At 45.0% G+C, this 20,469-nt stretch overlaps 1 protein-coding gene across 2 annotated transcripts; it reads right to left on the bottom strand.

The window, feature by feature from the left end:
* Positions 1-397: 397 nt before the first annotated feature.
* On the bottom strand, positions 398-18,762 carry LOC147891720 (uncharacterized). 2 transcript variants are annotated; one of them, XM_087388032.1, is made up of 5 exons: positions 18,698-18,762; positions 2,974-3,324; positions 2,839-2,883; positions 761-2,757; positions 398-658 (listed from the first exon to the last, which is right to left on the bottom strand). In XM_087388032.1, the coding sequence occupies exons 2-5, from the start codon at positions 3,275-3,277 to the stop codon at positions 452-454; spliced, it is 2,553 nt and encodes an 850-aa protein (XP_087244158.1). In that variant the 5' UTR covers positions 3,278-3,324; positions 18,698-18,762; the 3' UTR covers positions 398-451. The 2 variants fall into 2 exon arrangements, with proteins under 2 accessions (XP_087244158.1, XP_087244156.1); XM_087388030.1 differs by lacking the exon at positions 18,698-18,762 and having other exon boundaries at positions 398-2,757.
* Positions 18,763-20,469: the final 1,707 nt, after the last annotated feature.

The following is a 20,469-nucleotide window of genomic DNA, read 5'->3' as shown; positions in this document are numbered from 1 at the left end:
GGGCCTTTGCCGTGGGTGTATTAGTGATTGCTACCACCATAAGCATCGCCAAGTTTGTACTTGTGCCACTGTCCAAGCTCCAACCTGTCTGAAGAAAAATATAAAGCAATGAAAATGTCCAGTGTAATATACTTATACTCAATTACAGTTTTAAGGATACTCGTATGAAGCTGACTAATTCTGTCATTCACCATGTTTTTGAAAGCACCAGAAACACCTACAACATAGCTTTATTTAGAATGAAATTCCAAAATCATTTCTATATGCAGGCTACAGATTCTGTGTGCCTGTTCGATTACAAACCACTCTGTAGAATGAAATTCCAAAATCATTTCTATATGCAGGCTACAGATTCTGTGTGCCTGTTCGATTACAAACCACTCTGTATATAGCCACACTATAAAAGCCGTTGGTGTCAAGACAATGTTCATCACTCGAACCGAGCCTTCTCTCATAACTCATAATTCAGAAGATCTTCAATTTTGAACATCTCTTGCAGCTTGCATTCTTGGAGAGTGAGTAACTTGCTGTGCAGATCATTCTTGGGGTCATGGAAAAATGGAGTTCTGGAAGCCTTGACAACTTGTTTAAGCTGATCCTGCAGGCTGGCCTCCAGATTGAAAGCATTCAAGCCCTTCACAACCATAGCAGTTTGAAGCTCTCTCTCTGCTTTGAACCAAGCTTTCCACGCCTGAACAGCTGGCCTCTTCTTTTCCACTTCTTCCCCTTGATCTACTTGAATCTCCATAGGATCATTCACAGGCTGCTCACTGCTTTCATTCTCAATCTCCTCCAGAGCAGCTTGGATGGGCTTGGAAGCAGATTTCTTCACAGAGGATTCAATCTTCTGTGAATCCACCAGATAGGCCCTTGCTTTCTTGCGTTCATCCGACGCCACATTCATATACAAGCTCAGATATGGCAACTTCAATGCTACAGCAAACCCTGCATATTGAGGAGAAATCTTGGCGAGACATATGTCTGTGCCATCCTGTTTCCTCAACTTCACCAGACAATAGATAACCGTTAGATTGTCCATTGTCACCTCCTCATTCTCACCACCAGTAAAGGCAAAGATCAATAAATCAACTCCCCATGTGTGTTTACCACATATAACTGCACAGTGGCGCTCAAAGCACTTCAGAGCATCATCAAATGTCAGATCAGAGATCTTCTTATAAATCCTGTGAAATGAGTTGAAATGCAATCGAGCTTTGGTTAGCAGCCTTTCCTTCTCAGTCAGCTCCCGCTTTCCTTTCCGAATCAGCTCCGACAATGACTCTCCAGCCAAGTGCTTGCAGAAATTATCCACAGTGCACCAGCCATCACCCTGATCTGCTTCACTCATGGCATTTAGCAGGATGATCCTAGCTACAAGCTCCCCTGTATATCCTCTATCAATCCAGCCAGCTGCAAGCCCAGTCACTAATGCACCATAAAGTTCTCGACTCCTTTCCTTTCTATGCAGATAGCTCATGGCCTCAGCTGCAGCCTTTGCAACTATTGGCTCAATGCTCCATGCCGTCCACACGAGTTCACGAGATGGAGAAACAGAAACAACTGTGAGGAGATTGTTGGCCACCAGTTTTGAGGCTAGTTTAGAATGGGGATCAATATCAAGCCCAATGCTGGCTCCTAACAAAGCAAGTGCAGCATCTTCTGGGATGACGGTACCTGGAGTTGGCCTAGTGATGTACTCAGCCCATTTACCAGCACCTCCCAACAGCTTATCGCGAGCAAGTTGGTACACCTCCTTGAAGGCAGACTGCCTCATATCTTCATCCTGTTCTTTCCCTGTAGGCAAATAAGACCTGAAAGTTGCCCACCACAAAGGCCGTCCATATCTCACAACCCAGTAGGGTCTAACAATGTTGTTGAACATTCTACTAGTGGAGAAGAGCGGCTGCAAATCCTTCTCCAAGACATCTGCTGAGAAGCACCCCCAGATCGGAGGTGCTAGCATATATTTACCGGCGGATACACGGTCAGATGGATCAGCCCAGTCTGGAGCTGCAAAATTTGTTATTTCAGAGGATGTATCCACGAACAGCGATAGAACTCCACATTCTGACATGGAACGAGCTGATCTTCTGATGGAAGGGAAGGAGTTTTGGTCATCAAGATTTCTCACCAGATGTCTAGCTTCATCAAAAACAAATAAAACCTGCAACTTGCCATCTTGTGGGAAAATACCTTTTGGAAAATGCTCAAGAAATATCATTTTAGCCTCCTTTTCCCAGCTGGCCCATATAAGCTCCTTCTTATCCTGGCTTCCTGCCATATCTTTGAGACGGGGTGCTATCCCTTCCAGAAGTTGCTTCATCGTCCCTTTCACTTTCTCCCAATAGTCCTGGCCGTATTTCCTCATCTTCGTCACAAATCCTTGTTTGGTTTCCCCATTCCTGATCATGTCTGACAACACTGTAAGGCATGCAATGAAGTAAGCCAAAGAGAAGTTCATGCACTCCAGCTGCCCTGGTACGCCCTCAAAAGTGCGGAGACGCTGGTTTGCTTCTTGACAGAACCAATCTGCAATCCAGGACCTTTTGGGATAGCCACTCCCAGATGCAAACGAACAATACACAACCCATACCCCTTGCCGCCACAATTCACACACCGTCCTGGTCTTCCCCCAGCCACTAGACTGGAAGAGGCCGGCAACTGGAGCATAACCTTCCCCCTCCAATATGTACGTCAACGCCTGATGCAAAGTGTGGACATTGTCCAGGTTCCGGTATTCCAGCTCGAATGCCCTTTCTGACAGACCACAAGAAGGGGAAATGAGAGCTAGAGTCGGAAATCTTTACCTTTCTTCAGTGGAGTCTGAAAATTTCGCACCTCTGGCGAGATTAGCAACCGCTGGTGTTTCATGCTCTTCTATGCCTGTAATACACAAAATGAACCAATAACAAGTGAGATCCAAAGACCGATCTCACAAGCAAACAACCAGAAGAGAGTTAAAAACCACGATACCTTGCGATTTCTCCGGTGCGCGAGCATGCACGACGCCAGCGTGGATGTAATCGATCAATAAATCGCCAGCATGAAACCAAACCGCCTCAACCGGAAACCACTTCAACTTCTCCGAACGCCCTCTCCTCGGAGCACCAAGCACATCCTCGGCACCAAGCACATCGATCAGCCAATCGAAGAAGCGCTGCGTATCTGCAACGACTGTGTGTGGCACGGACATGCGATTCACTCCCGACCTGCTGGCAAGAATGAGAGCATCTGTGGCTGTCTCGCGCAACGGATGCACAAACACTTGCACTTCCATCGTGGGGATTCGTTTAGGTTATAGAAGCAAATATCGAAGTAAGGGAGCTTTTATGTCTTTGGGAGGGTGCCACGTCATGACTTTGCCTTTCACGAGTAAGATGACCCATCTACGACGGTTAGAGAGGTCTCACGGTGGGGTCTCAGAATGTATGATTCCAACATATAAAATTTCAAGTTTTATATACAAATATCAAAATTTTTATAAAAATTTCATGTTTGTGTGTTGTAAATCTAAATATTTCAATGAAACATGTCATGTGTGTCTTGTGAGTGCATGCATGCGCGCGCACGCGTGTGTGTGTGTGTGTGTGTCTTCTTGTTAGAAATTAGATGAGCTACTAAATTGATCGATTGATATATCAACACAAACACATAATCATATGTTGAATTGACTAAAGGTAAATTTCACTTGGGGTACATCCAAAGGATGCAATTTGCATGCATTGTGACTCTTCAAACTGGACTCTAAGGTGCCAGTCCCGAGAGAGAGCCAAAATCCCAAGTTGCTAGCCTGCGGCCCGAGTGCACGCCTTCGAGTCCTGCCTTGGACATGTCACGCTTTACGCAAGAGGGGTCACGAACCCTTGCGACATCGTCGTCCTGCCAAGCGGAGGTCCAAGATGGTTGGTTGCCAAGGGGTCGCGAACCTTAGCGAATCACCCTCGTGGCCGACTCCCCGTCTAGCCTACGCGACTAGTGCCTCGCAACCTAAATGTTGCAACCAGCTTAAGGTAGCTTCCAGGGCTGGACCCGTGGACCCGTCCGATCCGTTGTCTCGAACACGAAGAGCTTGTCGTGCCCAACGCACCGGCGTAGGTTTCGTCCCAATCCAAGTCCGTATGAGCAAGATATGACCAAAAACGACCGGGATCTCCACGACCCGTGCCCCCTTGTCCGCTGAGGTCACTAGCCCATCACGTCCTGTGCATCGTGTCCTGAACCCAGACACCCAAGCCCCTGCTTGGACGTTTACCCCGATCCTCCTCTCTTTAACGTGCGCTCGTCCCACCCCGTGTGTGAGAATGCAAGCAGAAAACTACAAGAGAAAGCTCGCGCGATGAACGTTTGCCTGTATTCCAAAACGTCAAGGCGTGATGGTCTCAGTGGTATGCTAGAGGCAAGCACCTCCCATATACTCTCCACCTTTCAAGAAGAGTTGAAGTCCGCTTCAATGGTACAATCAACTTAGACCGACACACACGCTTGTATGTACAACTCAACACACCCTATGACAAAATTCAGATATTTACAAGGGGTCGGGACCGTCACGCCTTGTAAATATTTGAATTTTGTTATACCCCGATCCTCCTCTCTTTAACGTGCGCTCGCGCCACCCCGTGTGTGAGAATGCAAGCAGAAAACTACAAGAGAAAGCTCGGGCGATGAACGTTTGCCTGTATTCCAAATCGTCAAGGCGTGATGGTCTCAGTGGTATGCTAGAGGCAAGCACCTCCCATATACTCTCCACCTTTCAAGAAGAGTTGAAGTCCGCTTCAATGGTACAATCAACTTAGACCACGCTTGTATGTACAACTCAACACACCCTATAACAAAATTCAGATATTTACAAGGGGTCGGGACCGTCACGAGTGTGGACGGGGTCGCGCATAGTGATCCTATCCACACTCGTAACAGCCCCCCTTTGGCGCCTTAGGAACAAACGCCGCGCTGCCACCCCCTGTGGTCTTGCGGCCGTATCTGTTAGAGCTTGAAGAGTTGGACCCAAACTTGGACCTGTTGCTGTTGCTGACTTGGCCACTGTGGGGTTAAAGGTCACTGTGCCTTAACCCCAGTTATGTACAATACTCAAACACATATATAAATGAATGTAAAAGAAGATTAGGGTGGTTCTGCACCCACCAAACTTGTGTGGCTCTCCGTCTCTCTCTCTCCTTCTTCCGTTCTTGCTTCCGTTGAGAGCACTCTCAACTGGTATCAGAGCCCGAGTGATCTAGCTGAGCGTGCGTGAATGCTGGAAGCTCAGCAGCTCTGTGGGAGGAAGGAGAAGCTCTGTGGGAAGCTTTGTGGGTGACTTTACTTGCATCCAAGTGTGCAGAGACCTTGGAGGAACCTTTGGAAAAGTCACTTTGGCTTTACGAAGTGGTTTTGAGAGCCTGTTAAGAGCTTTCAAAGAAAAAGTCGTTTTTTTAGCTTTTCCCTGTTCCGTTCGATGACAGAGACTCCGTATTGACTTGTAGAAGCAACTATTACTTGCTTTTGGTGTCCACATTACTTCAGGAGCTTGGAAACACCTTCATTCTTGAATCTGGGATCATTTCATTGGATTTCTGACTCACTGTGTCAGTTCCTGCGTTTTTTGCCCAGGTGTTGAAACTCAAGTTTGGAGCAACCATTTGTAGATCTGTCAGTTCCGGTGGACTCAGGAGGTCCTAAAACTTCTATGTTGCTCATCATTCGCACTCTGGTGGAGTTTACAGATAGCTCTGTTTCCAAAAACGTTTTTCAGTCCGTGTGTTGGACCCAGTGATTGAGACCACGGTTTCCAAAACCGTCTGTCCCATTGCGTTCTGGACGCCCAAAAACCCCTACCTATCAGTTCTTGCGCGATTCGGTGAAGGATTTTCAGAGTTATAAATCTCTGTGTATTCGATTTTGTCTCTCTGTTATGCATTTTTCATACTAAGGTTTTGAAACCTTAGATTTATGCCACATGGCAGTGGATAAGTGTTGACTCCCATTTCTCACTCATCGGTTGGGATTTTGGAGTTCTGGCAGAAGAGAGATATTTGCAGATTTTCTTGCTGAGTCCGATTATGCAATGGCGCCCATGTTTTGAAGCATCTCAGGTTCTATTTTCAGTAGCGCTCATTACCGTGGGACTATGATTTCTTGAGCATACCTTATGCAGATCACTCTGGTTGCAGTTTGAGCAGTGTGCACTCATTCGTGGTGTGCATTGGGTTGCAGTGGATGATTTATAGGCCATTTGGATGCATTGCGGTCCTTATTGGATGCGCTGATAGGCCCAAATTGCCTTGTGGGATGCTATTTTTTATGGACGCTTTGCACATGGATGCTATTTTATGCTGAGGGATGGCTTTGAAACATTGCAGGTGATGCACTGATAGTGCTATGCTCTCTTGGATGAGACACTATTGATGCATATGCCAGTGGACAGTGTTTATGCTTGAGTCATTTGGCACTTATTGGCATTTTCTTTTGGGCCAGATTTGCTCATATGGATGCATAGTATATGCACATGAGTCAGATGCATCTTTTGATGCTTTGAGCTTTGAGTTTTGGTGACATTTCACTCTATTGTGGCATACACATTTGGGTGCACCTGGTATTTGGTGTGATTCTCTCTTGCAAGCACTAGCATTTGGGATTTTGTTTTATTTGCATCATGGCATCCTCTTCCATGTCTGAAAAGGAGTTTTTCAGCATTAAAAAGTTTGATGGGACAAACTTTTCTTTGTGGAAAGAACAGATAAGGGATGTGCTTATTCAAAAGAACCAGATTAAACCCTTGGCAGGGATTGAAGCTAAGCCTGCAAATATGTCTGAGGATGATTGGAATGAGTTGGATGCATTAGCAAAGTCTACTATTAGACTTCATCTTGCAGAGTCAGTTTATTTCACAGTAGTAAATGAGCAGACTACGGAAGATTTGTGGAAGAAACTGTGTGCCACTTATGAGAAGGAAACTGCCTCTAATAAAGTTTACCTCATGAAGAGGTTGTTTGAGCTACAGATGAAGGAAGGGGTCTCCATTGCCTCTCACTTGAATGAATTCAATATTATTTTCAGCCAGCTTCAGGCTCAGAAAATGAATTTTGATGCGGAGACTAAGGCAATATTTCTCTTATGTTCATTGCCATCCTCATGGGATACCTTCCGTACAGCTGTCAGTAACTCTGCACCTGGTGGAGTACTGAAATTTGATGATGTTGTGGGTAGCTTGTTGGCCGAGGAGATTAGACGGAAGTCTATGGATGGCAACAAGCAGGATGCAGCCTTAAATGTGCAAAGGGGCAGATCACAGTTCAGGGGGAAGTCCCAAGAAAGAGGGAAGTCTCGTAGCAAATCCAGGGCACGAAACATTGAGTGTTACCACTGTGGCAAGAAGGGCCATATGAAAAAGGATTGCTACAAGCTGAAAAGAGAGCAAAAGGATAAGAAAAAGAATGCAAATTGGGGTGCAAATCAAAAGGAAGAGAGTCCAAGGGAGGACAAAGGAAAAGTGAAGATCGAGGAGATCAATGCAGTCACACATGATAGTGACAATGACGTTCTCTTCATGTCTAGTTTATCTGCAGAGTTGCTTGCCACTTCAGATGATGCATATTCCCAGGAGTGGATTTTGGATTCTGGTGCTTCATTCCATGTTACTCCCCATAGGGAATGGTTCTCCACTTATGACAGTGGAAAGATAGGTTGTGTGCATCTTGGAAATGACTATGCATGTGACATAGTGGGAGCACGTGGTGGGAGCAGGTGACATAAAGTTTTCTTTTGCAAATGGGTCTGCATTTGTTTTGAAACATGTGAGACATGTGCCTAAGCTGACCAAGAGTCTTATTTCAGTGGGTCAGCTAGATGATGTTGGTTTTCACACCACTTTTGGCTTTCAAAGTTGGAAAATTCAAAAGGGCTCTATGCTTTTGGCTAGGGGTGCCAAGTGTGGGACTTTGTATCCCTTACATGTATTAGGGGTATTTGATCATGTTGTTGCAATAACCGAGCAGCCAAGCACTTCTTTGTGGCATTGTAGGTTGGGGCACATGAGCCAGAATGGAATGAAACTCTTATGCCGTTTGGGTTATGTACCGCATTTGAGTTTCTCTGATTTTGAATTTTGTGAGCACTGTCTCTATGGGAAGCAGACTAAAGCAGCCCATAAAAGAAGGGGAAAGAAAGAGTTTGAAATGCTTGATTTGGTGCATTCAGACGTATGTGGTCCCATGCCTACACGGTCATTAGGCGGGGCTGAATACTATGTGACATTCATTGATGATGCAACTAGGAAAGTGTGGGCTTATGCTATAGCTCGGAAGAGTGATGTGTTCCAGGTATTTCAGAAATGGCTGGCCTTGGTTGAGAATCAGTCAGGTAGAACGCTTACATGCCTACGGACTGACAATGGTGGAGAGTATCTCTCTCATGACTTTCAGCATTTCTGTGATACACGTGGGATTAAAAGGGAGCTCACATCCCCTCGTACTCCAGAGCAAAATCCAGTTGCAAAAAAGATGAACCGTACCATTCAAGAAAGGTTGCAATGCATGCTTTCCAATGCAAGTCTTTCTGGTGGTTTTTGGGCTGAGGCAATGAAGACTGCAGTGCATGTGATCAATAGATCACCTAGTAAGAGTTTGGATGGTGGTATTCCTGAAGAGGCATGGAGTGGCAAGAAGCCCTCTTACTCTCATTTGCGTATATTTGGGTGTGAGGCATATGCACATGTGCCAAAAGAGCTTCAAAAGAAGCTAGATCCTAAGTCTAGGAAATGCATCTTTCTGGGTTATGGTGAAAGTGGAGAGATGGGCTATCGTCTCTGGGATCCAGAAGCAAAGAAGATCATACGCAGCCATGATGTGGTCTTCAATGAGAAGAAGATGCATAAGGCACCCATGAGGGATGTGGAAATGAGGAGAATCACTTTCCAGGATGTGAATCCACCTGCATATGTTGATAGACAGCAAGCTGTCCATGCACCAAATGTGCAAGAAATGGTACAACCAAGTACTCCCACAGGTATACAATCAAGGGTAGATGATGGATCATCTATTGGTGGAAATGATGAGCCAAATGTGGCTGATATGCAAGTGGGACAGCAAGCTGAAATGCCCTTGAGAAGATCATCTAGAGTGTCTAGACCGCCTGATAGGTTTGTTCCAGGGGTAGACTATGTGATGCTTACTGATTGCGGGGAGCCTTCTTGCTATAGAGAGGCTATGATGCGTGAGGATCAACGCAAGTGGGAGTATGCTATGCAATCAGAGATGAGTTCACTTATGAAGAATAAGACTTGGGACTTGGTTTCTTTGCCACATGGAAAGAAAGCATTGCCATGTAAATGGGTCTATAAAATGAAGGTCACAGGTGATGATGTGCCTAGGTACAAGGCCCGCTTGGTTGCTAGAGGGTTCAAGCAAGAGAAGGGTGTGGACTTTGATGAGATATTCTCTCCGGTTGTGAAGATGACCACACTTAGATGCATGCTTGGACTAGTGGCATCAGAGGATATGGAGCTTATGCAAATGGATGTCAAGACAGCTTTTTTGCATATGGGGATTTGCATGAGGAAATTTACATGGTGCAGCCGGAGGGCTTTGAAGAAAAGGGCAAAGAGCATTTAGTTTGCAAGTTGAAAAAGAGTCTCTATGGTCTTAAGCAAGCACCTAGAGAATGGTATCAGAAGTTTGATGCTTTCATTCGGTCCCAGGGTTTTAGAAGGAGTGAAATTGATCACTGCCTCTACACTAAAAGGGCTAAGGATAGTAGCTTGATAATCCTGGCACTATATGTGGATGATATGCTATTGGCTAGCAAGAATACTTATGAGCTAGATGCATTAAAGGCCAAGTTGCATGAGGCCTTTGATATGAAGGATTTGGGATTTGTAGGTCATATTCTTGGTATGCGCATCACGCGTGATCGGAGTAGGAAACTCCTTTGGCTTTCACAAAAAGAGTATGTTACAAAAGTATTACAACGTTTCAATATGGAGGGGGGGAAGGCAGTGAGTACTCCATTGCCTCCATATGTGAAACTGAGTCATACAGATAGTCCCAAATCAGATGAGGAGAGGGCCATGATGGCCAAGGTTCCTTATGCATCAGCGGTTGGGAGTCTTATGTATGTTATGATAGCTACTAGACCAGACAATGCATTTGCAGTGGGAGTTGTTAGCCGGTATATGGCTAATCCACGAAAGAGGCATTGGGAGGCAGTTAAGTCCATCATGAGGTACATGAAGGGTACCAAGGAGATGTGCATTTGCTTTGGTAAAGGAGACATGCGTGTACTTGGGTACATAGATTCAGACTATGCAGGGCATGTGGATAGTAGGAGATCCACTTCTGGTTATGTGTTCACCTTTGCAGGTGGTGCAGTGTCGTGGATGTCTCGTGCACAGAAGTGCGTTGCTTTGTCTACCACAGAGGCTGAGTATGTTTGTTGCAGCCACAGAGGGTTGCAAGGAGGCTATATGGCTTGATCGGCTAGTGGGAGATTTGGGGATTCATACAGGTGTACCGACATTGCATAGTGATTCCATGAGTGCTATTCAGCTAGCACGGAATCCGGTCTTTCATGCAAAGACCAAACACATTGAGGTCAGGTACCATTTCATCAGGGAGGTACTTGAGGACAAGCGCATAGAGCTTGTCAAGGTTCATACAGATGATAACCCTGCAGATATGCTGACGAAGAGTCTACCTAGTCAGCGGTTTGAGTATTGTCGTGTATTGATGGGCATTGGATAGTATGCTCACTGGTGGTTGTTCTCCCTTAAAGGCACATTGTCCTTTAAGTGGGAGGTTGTGGGGTTAAAGGTCACTGTGCCTTAACCCCAGTTATGTACAATACTCAAACACATATATAAATGAATGAAAAAGAAGATTAGGGTGGTTCTGCACCCACCAAACTTGTGTGGCTCTCCGTCTCTCTCTCTCCTTCTTCCGTTCTTGCTTCCGTTGATAGCACTCTCAGCCACCGCCTGACCTTCCTGTCATGCCACCTCCACGGTTGCTATTGTTTCCTCCGTTACTGTTCCAGTGTCCGCCACTGTCTGGAGCTGACACACCCCTGATGTCGATCAATTGCTCCGCTATCTCCAAGGCATGTGGGTAATCCTTGGGTTCCTGTTTCTCTATGTCCCTGCGTACCCAAGACTGCAGGCCATAGAGAAACCCATGGAGCTTGTTGTGGGGGTTAAAGGTCACTGTGCCTTAACCCCAGTTATGTACAATACTCAAACACATATATAAATGAATGAAAAAGAAGATTAGGGTGGTTCTGCACCCACCAAAACTTGTGTGGTTCTCTGTCTCTCTCTCTCGCTCTCTCTCCCTCTTCCGTTCTTGCTTCCGTTGAGAGCACTCTCAACTGGTATCAGAGCCCGAGTGATCTAACTGAGCGTACGTGAATGCTGGAAGCTCAGCAGCTCTGTGGGAGGAAGGAGAAGCTCTGTGGGAAGCTTTGTGGGTGACTTTACTTGCATCCAAGTGTGCAGAGACCTTGGAGGAACCTTTGGAACAGTCACTTTGGCTTTACGAAGTGGTTTTGAGAGCCTGTTAAGAGCTTTCAAAGAAAAAGTCGTTTTTTGAGCTTTTCCCTGTCCCGTTCGATGACAGAGACTCCGTATTGACTTGTGGAGGCAACTATTGCTTGCTTTTGGTGTCCACATTACTTCAGGAGCTTGAAAACACCTTCATTCTTGAATCTGAGATCATTTCAGTGGATTTCTGACTCACTGTGTCAATTCCTGCGTTTTTTGCCCGGGTGTTGGAACTCAAGTTTGGAGCAACCATTTGCAGATCTGTCAGTTCCGGTGGACTCAGGAGGTCCTAAAACTTCTATGTTGCTCATCATTCGCACTCCGGTGGAGTTTACAGATAGCTCTGTTTCCAAAAACGTTTTTCAGTCCGTGTGTTGGACCCAGTGATTGAGGCCACGGTTTCCAAAACCGTCTGTCCCATTGTGTTCCGGACGCCCAAAAACCCCTACCTGTCAGTTCTTGCGCGATTCGGTGGAGGATTTTCAGAGTTATAAATCTCTGTGTATTCGATTTCGTCTCTCTGTTATGCAATTTTCATACTAAGGTTTTGAAACCTTAGATTTATGCCACATGGCAGTGGATAAGTGTTGACTCCCATTTCTCACTCATCGGTTGGGATTTTGGAGTTCTGGCAGAAGAGAGATATTTGCAGATTTTCTTGCTGAGTCCGATTATGCAATGGCGCCCATGTTTTGAAGCATCTCAGGTTCTATTTTCAGTAGCGCTCATTACCGTGGGACTATGATTTCTTGAGCATACCTTATGCAGATCACTCTGGTTGCAGTTTGAGCAGTGTGCACTCATTCGTGGTGTTCATTGGGTTGCAGTGGATGATTTATAGGCCATTTGGATGCATTGCGGTCCTTATTGGATGCGCTGATAGGCCCAAATTGCCTTGTGGGATGCTATTTTTTATGGACGCTTTGCACATGGATGCTATTTTATGCTGAGGGATAGCTTTGAAACATTGCAGGTGATGCACTGATAGTGCTATGCTCTCTTGGATGAGACACTATTGATGCATATGCCAGTGGACAGTGTTTATGCTTGAGTCATTTGGCACTTATTTGCATTTTCTTTTGGGCCAGATTTGCTCATATGGATGCATAGTATATGCACATGAGTCAGATGCATCTTTTGATGCTTTGAGCTTTGAGTTTTGGTGATATTTCACTTTATTGTGGCATACACATTTGGGTGCACCTGGTATTTGGTGTGATTCTCTCTTGCAGGCACTAGCATTTGGGATTTTGCTTTATTTGCATCATGGCATCCTCTTCCATGCCTGAAAAGGAGTTTTTCAGCATTAAAAAGTTTGATGGGACAAACTTTTCTTTGTGGAAAGAACAGATAAGGGATGTGCTTATTCAAAAGAACCAGATTAAACCCTTGGTAGGGATTGAAGCTAAGCCTGCAAATATGTCTGAGGATGATTGGAATGAGTTGGATGCATTAGCAAAGTCTACTATTAGACTTCATCTTGCAGAGTCAGTTTATTTCACAGTAGTAAATGAGCAGACTACAGAAGATTTGTGGAAGAAACTGTGTGCCACTTATGAGAAGGAAACTGCCTCTAATAAAGTTTACCTCATGAAGAGGTTGTTTGAGCTACAGATGAAGGAAGGGGTCTCCATTGCTTCTCATTTGAATGAATTCAATATTATTTTCAGCCAGCTTCAGGCTCAGAAAATGAATTTTGATGCGGAGACTAAGGCAATATTTCTCTTATGTTCATTGCCATCCTCATGGGATACCTTCCGTACAGCTGTCAGTAACTCTGCACCTGGTGGAGTACTGAAATTTGATGATGTTGTGGGTAGCTTGTTGGCCGAGGAGATTAGACGGAAGTCTATGGATGGCAACAAGCAGGATGCAGCCTTAAATGTGCAAAGGGGCAGATCACAGTTCAGGGGGAAGTCCCAAGAAAGAGGGAAGTCTCGTAGCAAATCAAGGGCACAGAACATTGAGTGTTACCATTGTCGCAAGAAGGGCCATATGAAAAAGGATTGCTACAAGCTGAAAAGAGAGAGCAAAAGGATAAGAAAAAGAATGCAAATTGGGGTGCAAATCAAAAGGAAGAGAGTCCAAGACAGGACAAAGGAAAAGTGAAGATCGAGGAGATCAATGCAGTCACACGTGATAGTGACAATGATGCTCTCTTCATGTCTAGTTTATCTGCAGAGTTGCTTACCACTTCAGATGATGCATATTCCCAGGATTGGATTTTGGATTCTGGTGCTTCATTCCATGTTACTCCCCATAGGGAATGGTTCTCCACTTATGACAGTGGAAAGACAGGTTGTGTGCATCTTGGAAATGACTATGCATGTGACATAGTGGGAGCAGGTGACATAAAGTTTTCTTTTGCAAATGGGTCTGCATTTGTTTTGAAACATGTGAGACATGTGCCTAAGCTGACCAAGAGTCTTATTTCAGTGGGTCAGCTAGATGATGCTGGTTTTCACACCACTTTTGGCTTTCAGAGTTGGAAAATTCAGAAGGGCTCTATGCTTTTGGCCAGGGGTGCCAAGTGTGGGACTTTGTATCCCTTACATGTATCAGGGGTATTTGATCATGTTGTTGCAATAACCGAGCAGCCAAGCACTTCTTTGTGGCATTGCAGGTTGGGGCACATGAGCCAGAATGGAATGAAACTCTTATGCCGTTTGGGTTATGTACCGCATTTGAGTTTCTCTGATTTTGAATTTTGTGAGCATTGTCTCTATGGGAAGCAGACTAAAGCAGCCCATAAAAGAAGGGGAAAGAAAGAGTTTGAAATGCTTGATTTGGTGCATTCAGACGTATGTGGTCCCATGCCTACACGGTCATTAGGCGGGGCTGAATACTATGTGACATTCATTGATGATGCAACTAGGAAAGTGTGGGCTTATGCTATAGCTCGGAAGAGTGATGTGTTCCAGGTATTTCAGAAATGGCTGGCCTTGGTTGAGAATCAGTCAGGTAGAACGCTTAAATGCCTACGAACTGACAATGGTGGAGAGTATCTCTCTCATGACTTTCAGCATTTCTGTGATACACGTGGGATTAAGAGGGAGCTCACATCCCCTCGTACTCCAGAGCAAAATCCAGTTGCAGAAAAGATGAACCGTACCATTCAAGAAAGGTTGCAATGCATGCTTTCCAATGCAAGTCTTTCTGGTGGTTTTTGGGCTGAGGCAATGAAGACTGCAGTGCATGTGATCAATAGATCACCTAGTAAGAGTTTGGATGGTGGTATTCCTGAAGAGGCATGGAGTGGCAAGAAGCCCTCTTACTCTCATTTGCGTATATTTGGGTGTGAGGCATATGCACATGTGCCAAAAGAGCTTCGAAAGAAGCTAGATCCTAAGTCTAGGAAATGCATCTTTCTGGGTTATGGTGAAAGTGGAGAGATGGGCTATCGTCTCTGGGATCCAGAAGCAAAGAAGATCATACGCAGCCATGATGTGGTCTTCAATGAGAAGAAGATGCATAAGGCACCCATGAGAGATGTGGAAATGAGGAGAATCACTTTCCAGGATGTGAATCCACCTGCATATGTTGATAGGCAGCAAGCTGTCCATGCACCAAATGTGCAAGAAATGGTACAAACAAGTACTCCCACAGGTATACAATCAGGGGTAGATGATGGATCATCTATTGGTGGAAATGATGAGCCAAATGTGGGTGATATGCAAGTGGGACAGCAAGCTGAAATGCCCTTGAAAAGATCATCTAGAGTGTCTAGACCGCCTGATAGGTTTGTTCCAGGGGTAGACTATGTGATGCTTACTGATTGTGGGGAGCCTTCTTGCTACAGAGAGGCTATGATGCGTGAGGATCAACGCAAGTGGGAGTATGCTATGCAATCAGAGATGAGTTTACTTATGAAGAATAAGACTTGGGACTTGGTTTCTTTGCCACTTGGAAAGAAAGCATTGCCATGTAAATGGGTCTACAAAATGAAGGTCACAGGTGATGATGTGCCTAGGTACAAGGCCCGATTGGTTGCTAAAGGGTTCAAGCAAGAGAAGGGTGTGGACTTTGATGAGATATTCTCTCCGGTTGTGAAGATGACCACACTTAGATGCATGCTTGGACTAGTGGCAGTAGAGGATATGGAGCTTATGCAGATGGATGTCAAGACAGCTTTCTTGCATGGGGATTTGCATGAGGAAATTTACATGGTACAACCGGAAGGCTTTGAAGAAAAGGGCAAAGAGCATTTAGTTTGCAAGCTGAAAAAGAGTCTCTATGGTCTTAAGCAAGCACCTAGAGAATGGTATCAAAAGTTTGATGCTTTCATTCGGTCCCAGGGTTTTCGAAGGAGTGAAATTGATCACTGCCTCTACACTAAAAGGGCTCAGGATAGTAGCTTGATAATCCTGGCACTATATGTGGATGATATGCTATTGGCTAGCAAGAATACTTATGAGCTAGATGCATTAAAGGCCAAGTTGCATGAGGCCTTTAATATGAAGGATTTGGGATTTGCAGGTCATATTCTTGGTATGCGCATCACGCGTGATCGGAGTAGGAAACTCCTTTGGCTTTCACAAAAAGAGTATGTTACAAAAGTATTACAGCGTTTCAATATGGAGGGGGGGAAGGCAGTGAGTACTCCATTGCCTCCATATGTGAAACTGAGTCATACAGATAGTCCCAAATCAGATGAGGAGAGGGCCATGATGGCCAAGGTTCCTTATGCATCAGCAGTTGGGAGTCTTATGTATGCTATGATAGCTACTAGACCAGACATTGCATTTGCAGTGGGAGTTGTTAGTCGGTATATGGCTAATCCAGGAAAGAGGCATTGGGAGGCAGTTAAGTGCATCATGAGGTACATGAAGGGTACCAAGGAGATGTGCATTTGCTTTGGTAAAGGAGACATGCGTGTACTTGGGTACACAGATTCAGACTATGCAGGGCATGTGGATAGTAGGAGATCCACTTCTGGTTATGTGTTCACCTTTGCAGGTGGTGCAGTGTCGTGGATGTCTCGCGCACAGAAGTGCGTTGCTTTGTCTACCACAGAGGCTGAGTATGTTGCAGCCACAGAGGGTTGCAAGGAGGCTATATGGCTTGATCGGCTAGTGGGAGATTTGGGGATTCATACAGGTGTACCGACATTGCATAGTGATTCCATGAGTGCTATTCAGCTAGCACGGAATCCGGTCTTTCATGCAAAGACCAAACACATTGAGGTCAGGTACCATTTCATCAGGGAGGTACTTGAGGACAAGCGCATAGAGCTTGTCAAGGTTCATACAGATGATAACCCTGCAGATATGCTGACGAAGAGTCTACCTAGTCAGCGGTTTGAGTATTGTCGTGTATTGATGGGCATTGGATAGTATGCTCACTGGTTATTCTCCCTTAAAGGCACATTGTCCTTTAAGTGGGAGGTTGTGGGGGTTAAAGGTCACTGTGCCTTAACCCCAGTTATGTACAATACTTAAACACATATATAAATGAATGAAAAAGAAGATTAGGGTGGTTCTGCACCCACCAAAACTTGTGTGGCTCTCTGTCTCTCTCTCTCGCTCTCTCTCCCTCTTCCGTTCTTGCTTCCGTTGAGAGCACTCTCACTTGTCATATTCATGCATCTCCGGCATCTGGAGCATGAGAATACGATAGCGACTAATGTAATCTGATAACCCACCATCGATGTGAGTTAGGGCACACCACTCATCCCGAAGCTTAAACTTTTCATTGGCGGGTATTAAGTATGACACCAACTTCTCTTTTAGCTCCTTAAAATCGCGGAGGTTCCCTTGTGCTTCTTTCGAGGCAAACCAAGTGTAGGTGTCGCCTGCCAACTTGGTTGCCACCATAACGTGCTGGTCCGCCAGCACACTTGCCATTGTGAAGAAATCCTCCATATTGCGGATCCATTTCTCCACCACCACCGAGTCGTGCTGCCCAGTGCACTTGTCTGGCAACTGTGGCTTGAACTTACCACAGTCTCTCATTGCCCTTTGTGGCGCCGTTGGCACTGTCGTCGCCTTGAGCACCTTCTCCTGGTCCATTATGGCAGTGTGCATTTTCGCAAGCAACATTGCAATGGACTTGAGCTCACTGCTTTCTTGTCATGTGGTCCCCTTGTGCGATCTTCTTGTTGAGATGCTCCCACATGGGCGTGGTTGCATCCCCCTCGTCGTCGATCTTTGCCTTGCCCCTCTTCAGTGGTTTTATAGGCTTAGCTTGACTGTCCTCCATTTGGCCTTTACCCTTGTCCAGGGCCTTCGCTGAAACCAACTCCCCGTCAGTTTCATCCATAATCGTGTCATATTGGTCTTCCATCGGGACCTCCAGTTCCTTTTCGGCACGCTTGGGTATAGCCATCCTTTACTATCACTCGAAACTAGTGAGGGGTTGCGCCTCTGCAACGCTGCTCACGTGAGGATATACCTGACATTTTAGGACTCCCGACTCCTCGTCGAGTGTTGCCCAGAACTAGCTCTGATACCAAGTGTAAGGTGCCGATCCTGAGAGATAGGCAAAATCCCAAGTTGCTAGCCTTCAGCCCGAGTGCACGCCTCCGAGTCCCGCCTTGGACACATCGCGCTTTGTACAGGAGGGGTCACGAACCCTTGCGACACCGTCATCCTGCCAAGCCAAGGTCCAAGATGGTTGGTTGCCAAGGGGTTGCGAACCTTAGCGAATCACCCTCGTGGCCGACTCCCCGTCTAGCCGAGGTCTAGCCTATGCGACTAGTGCCTCGCAACCCAAATGTTGCAACAAGCTTAAGGTAGCTTTCGAGGCTGTACTCGTCCGATCCGTTGCCTAAACACAAAGAGCTTGTCGTGCCCTACCCACCGGCATAGGTTTCGTCCCAATCCGAGTCCGTATGAGCAAGATATGACCAAAAACGTAATCCGGGGTCTCCACGACCCGTGTCCCCTCATCCATCGAGGTCACTAGCCCGTCACGTCCTGCGCGTCGTGTCCTGAACCCAGACACCCAAGCCCCCGCTTAGATGTTTACCCCGATCCTCCTCTCTTTAACGTGTGTTCGCCCCACCCCATGTGTGAGAATGTAAGCAAAAAACGGCAAGAGAAAGCTCGGGCAATGAACGTTTGCCTGTATTCCAAAATGTCAAGGCATGACAGTCTCAGTGGTATGCCAGAGGCAAGCACCTCCCATATATGACTCTTTAGCATACTAAGCATTGGCATACATGGAGTGATACACATATTTTGAGTCCAAGCAAAAAGAAACTCCTTTTTCCTAGCATCTAGGTTTCTATATAGCTTGAATGTTCTACATTCAAACTATCATTAGGGATTTCTTATTTTTAATTGTTCATCATTAGGGAATTTTGGCCCTCTTGTTTCTTATTGAAGAAGGACAATGACGGGTGAGAAAAAGTTGTCTTAACCGATGCTCTCATGTCAAGGCATGGTTAGTGATCATAGCCATTTTAAGTAAGGATTCTCATGTGTTTCTAGTTCAAGAAAGCTAATGATGAGCAAGAAGTTGTCTTGGCTAATGCTCACCTATTTCTCACCTCTATACCTAGGCACCCACACCTACCTTTGGATTGTTGCACTCCACTATCAGCATTTCCCATACACTCATAGTTGAAGCTAGAATCAGATTGCAAGCATTTAACATGGTGCTTTACAATATGCAAATTGCCTCTAGGAGCCTTGACTTTGGGACCCTACAGAAAGGAGACAAGGAAGGGGATTATAGAAGGAAACCCTTTGCAAAATCGTGTGCCGTCTATTTGATGCACATAGTACCACACCCTTCTTTGCCCATAGCCTCCATGATCACTTCTCCCCCTCATCATAACCATTGTAGCTTTTGTCAACACGTATTTTCACTTCTCCCCCTCATCATAACAAGTTTGGGAAAGAGGAGGGGGGAGGGGAGGGGGGGTTGTTTTGGTTTGGATTAGAGAAAAAGATAAAAAAATTAAGAAAAAATGAAGAAGATTTTGGAAAAAAATAAGAAAATTTAGGAAAAATTCAGGGGGAGCTAGGAAAAAAGAAAGAAAGAAGAAGGAAATTAGAGAAGAGCTAGGAGAGAAAATAAGGGAAAATAAGAGAAGAATAGAGAGAAATTAGGGAGGTGGAGACAAAAAAGAATTTGAGAACAGTAGGGAAAGAGTATGAAAATTTAGGAAAAATAGAGAGAAAAAATTGGGGAGAAATAGAAAAAATGGAAGTAAATAGGGAAAAGAATTAAGGGGGCGGAGCAGGGGGGGAGAGGAGAAAGCAAGGAAAAAAGGTTTTAAGGGGTAGAAAGTGTGTGTGTGTGTGTGTTTATGTGTGTAAAAAATAAAACCTTTTAACAACACGGCACACAAAGCTCAAATAAGGGTGAATAAAATTTTATTATTATATGGGTATACATAAAATTAAAGTTGGTACAAAAGTGTCGAATCCATCAAGTAGTCTAGGCTCCGAGGTCAGGGTCCACTTACCTGTCACTATCCAAACAAACCTAGGTGTTAATGTGCACACTTTCCGAGCAAAAACCTACGAGCAGAAAAGTCCGAGTGATAGTTTTTGACACCAACCATGCTTGTATATTTCTCAAAGGAATATACAATTCTTTCTTAATTTCTCATTTATGGAACCATATACTTACTTATTTTTCATTATAACCCTCATTTTAGAGAACATCTTAAATATATGAGGTCAGGGTCCACTTACCTGTCACTATCCAAACAAACCTAGGTGTTAGAGGATGTGCACAGTTTCTGAGCAAAAACCTACGAGCAGAAAAGTCCGAGTGATAGTTTTTGACACCAACCATGCTTGTATATTTCTCAAATGAATATACAATTCTTTCTTAATTTCTCATTTATGGAACCATATACTTACTTATTTTTCATTATAACCCTCATTTTAGAGAACATCGTATATATATGAACAAATAGTGAACAACAATGAACTCACCAAAGTACAGCAAGCACATTAAGCAAGCAAATGGGCGGTTCATTGAGATGGTCA

The sequence above is a fragment of the Dipteris shenzhenensis genome, chromosome 17, assembly GCF_047967505.1.
Source record: "Dipteris shenzhenensis isolate YYH24624 ecotype China chromosome 17, Dip_SZ_1.0, whole genome shotgun sequence".
Taxonomy (NCBI): domain Eukaryota; kingdom Viridiplantae; phylum Streptophyta; class Polypodiopsida; order Gleicheniales; family Dipteridaceae; genus Dipteris; species Dipteris shenzhenensis.
The sequence above is the reverse complement of the archived record's forward strand: the minus strand, read 5'-3'. Positions and strand labels throughout refer to the sequence as shown.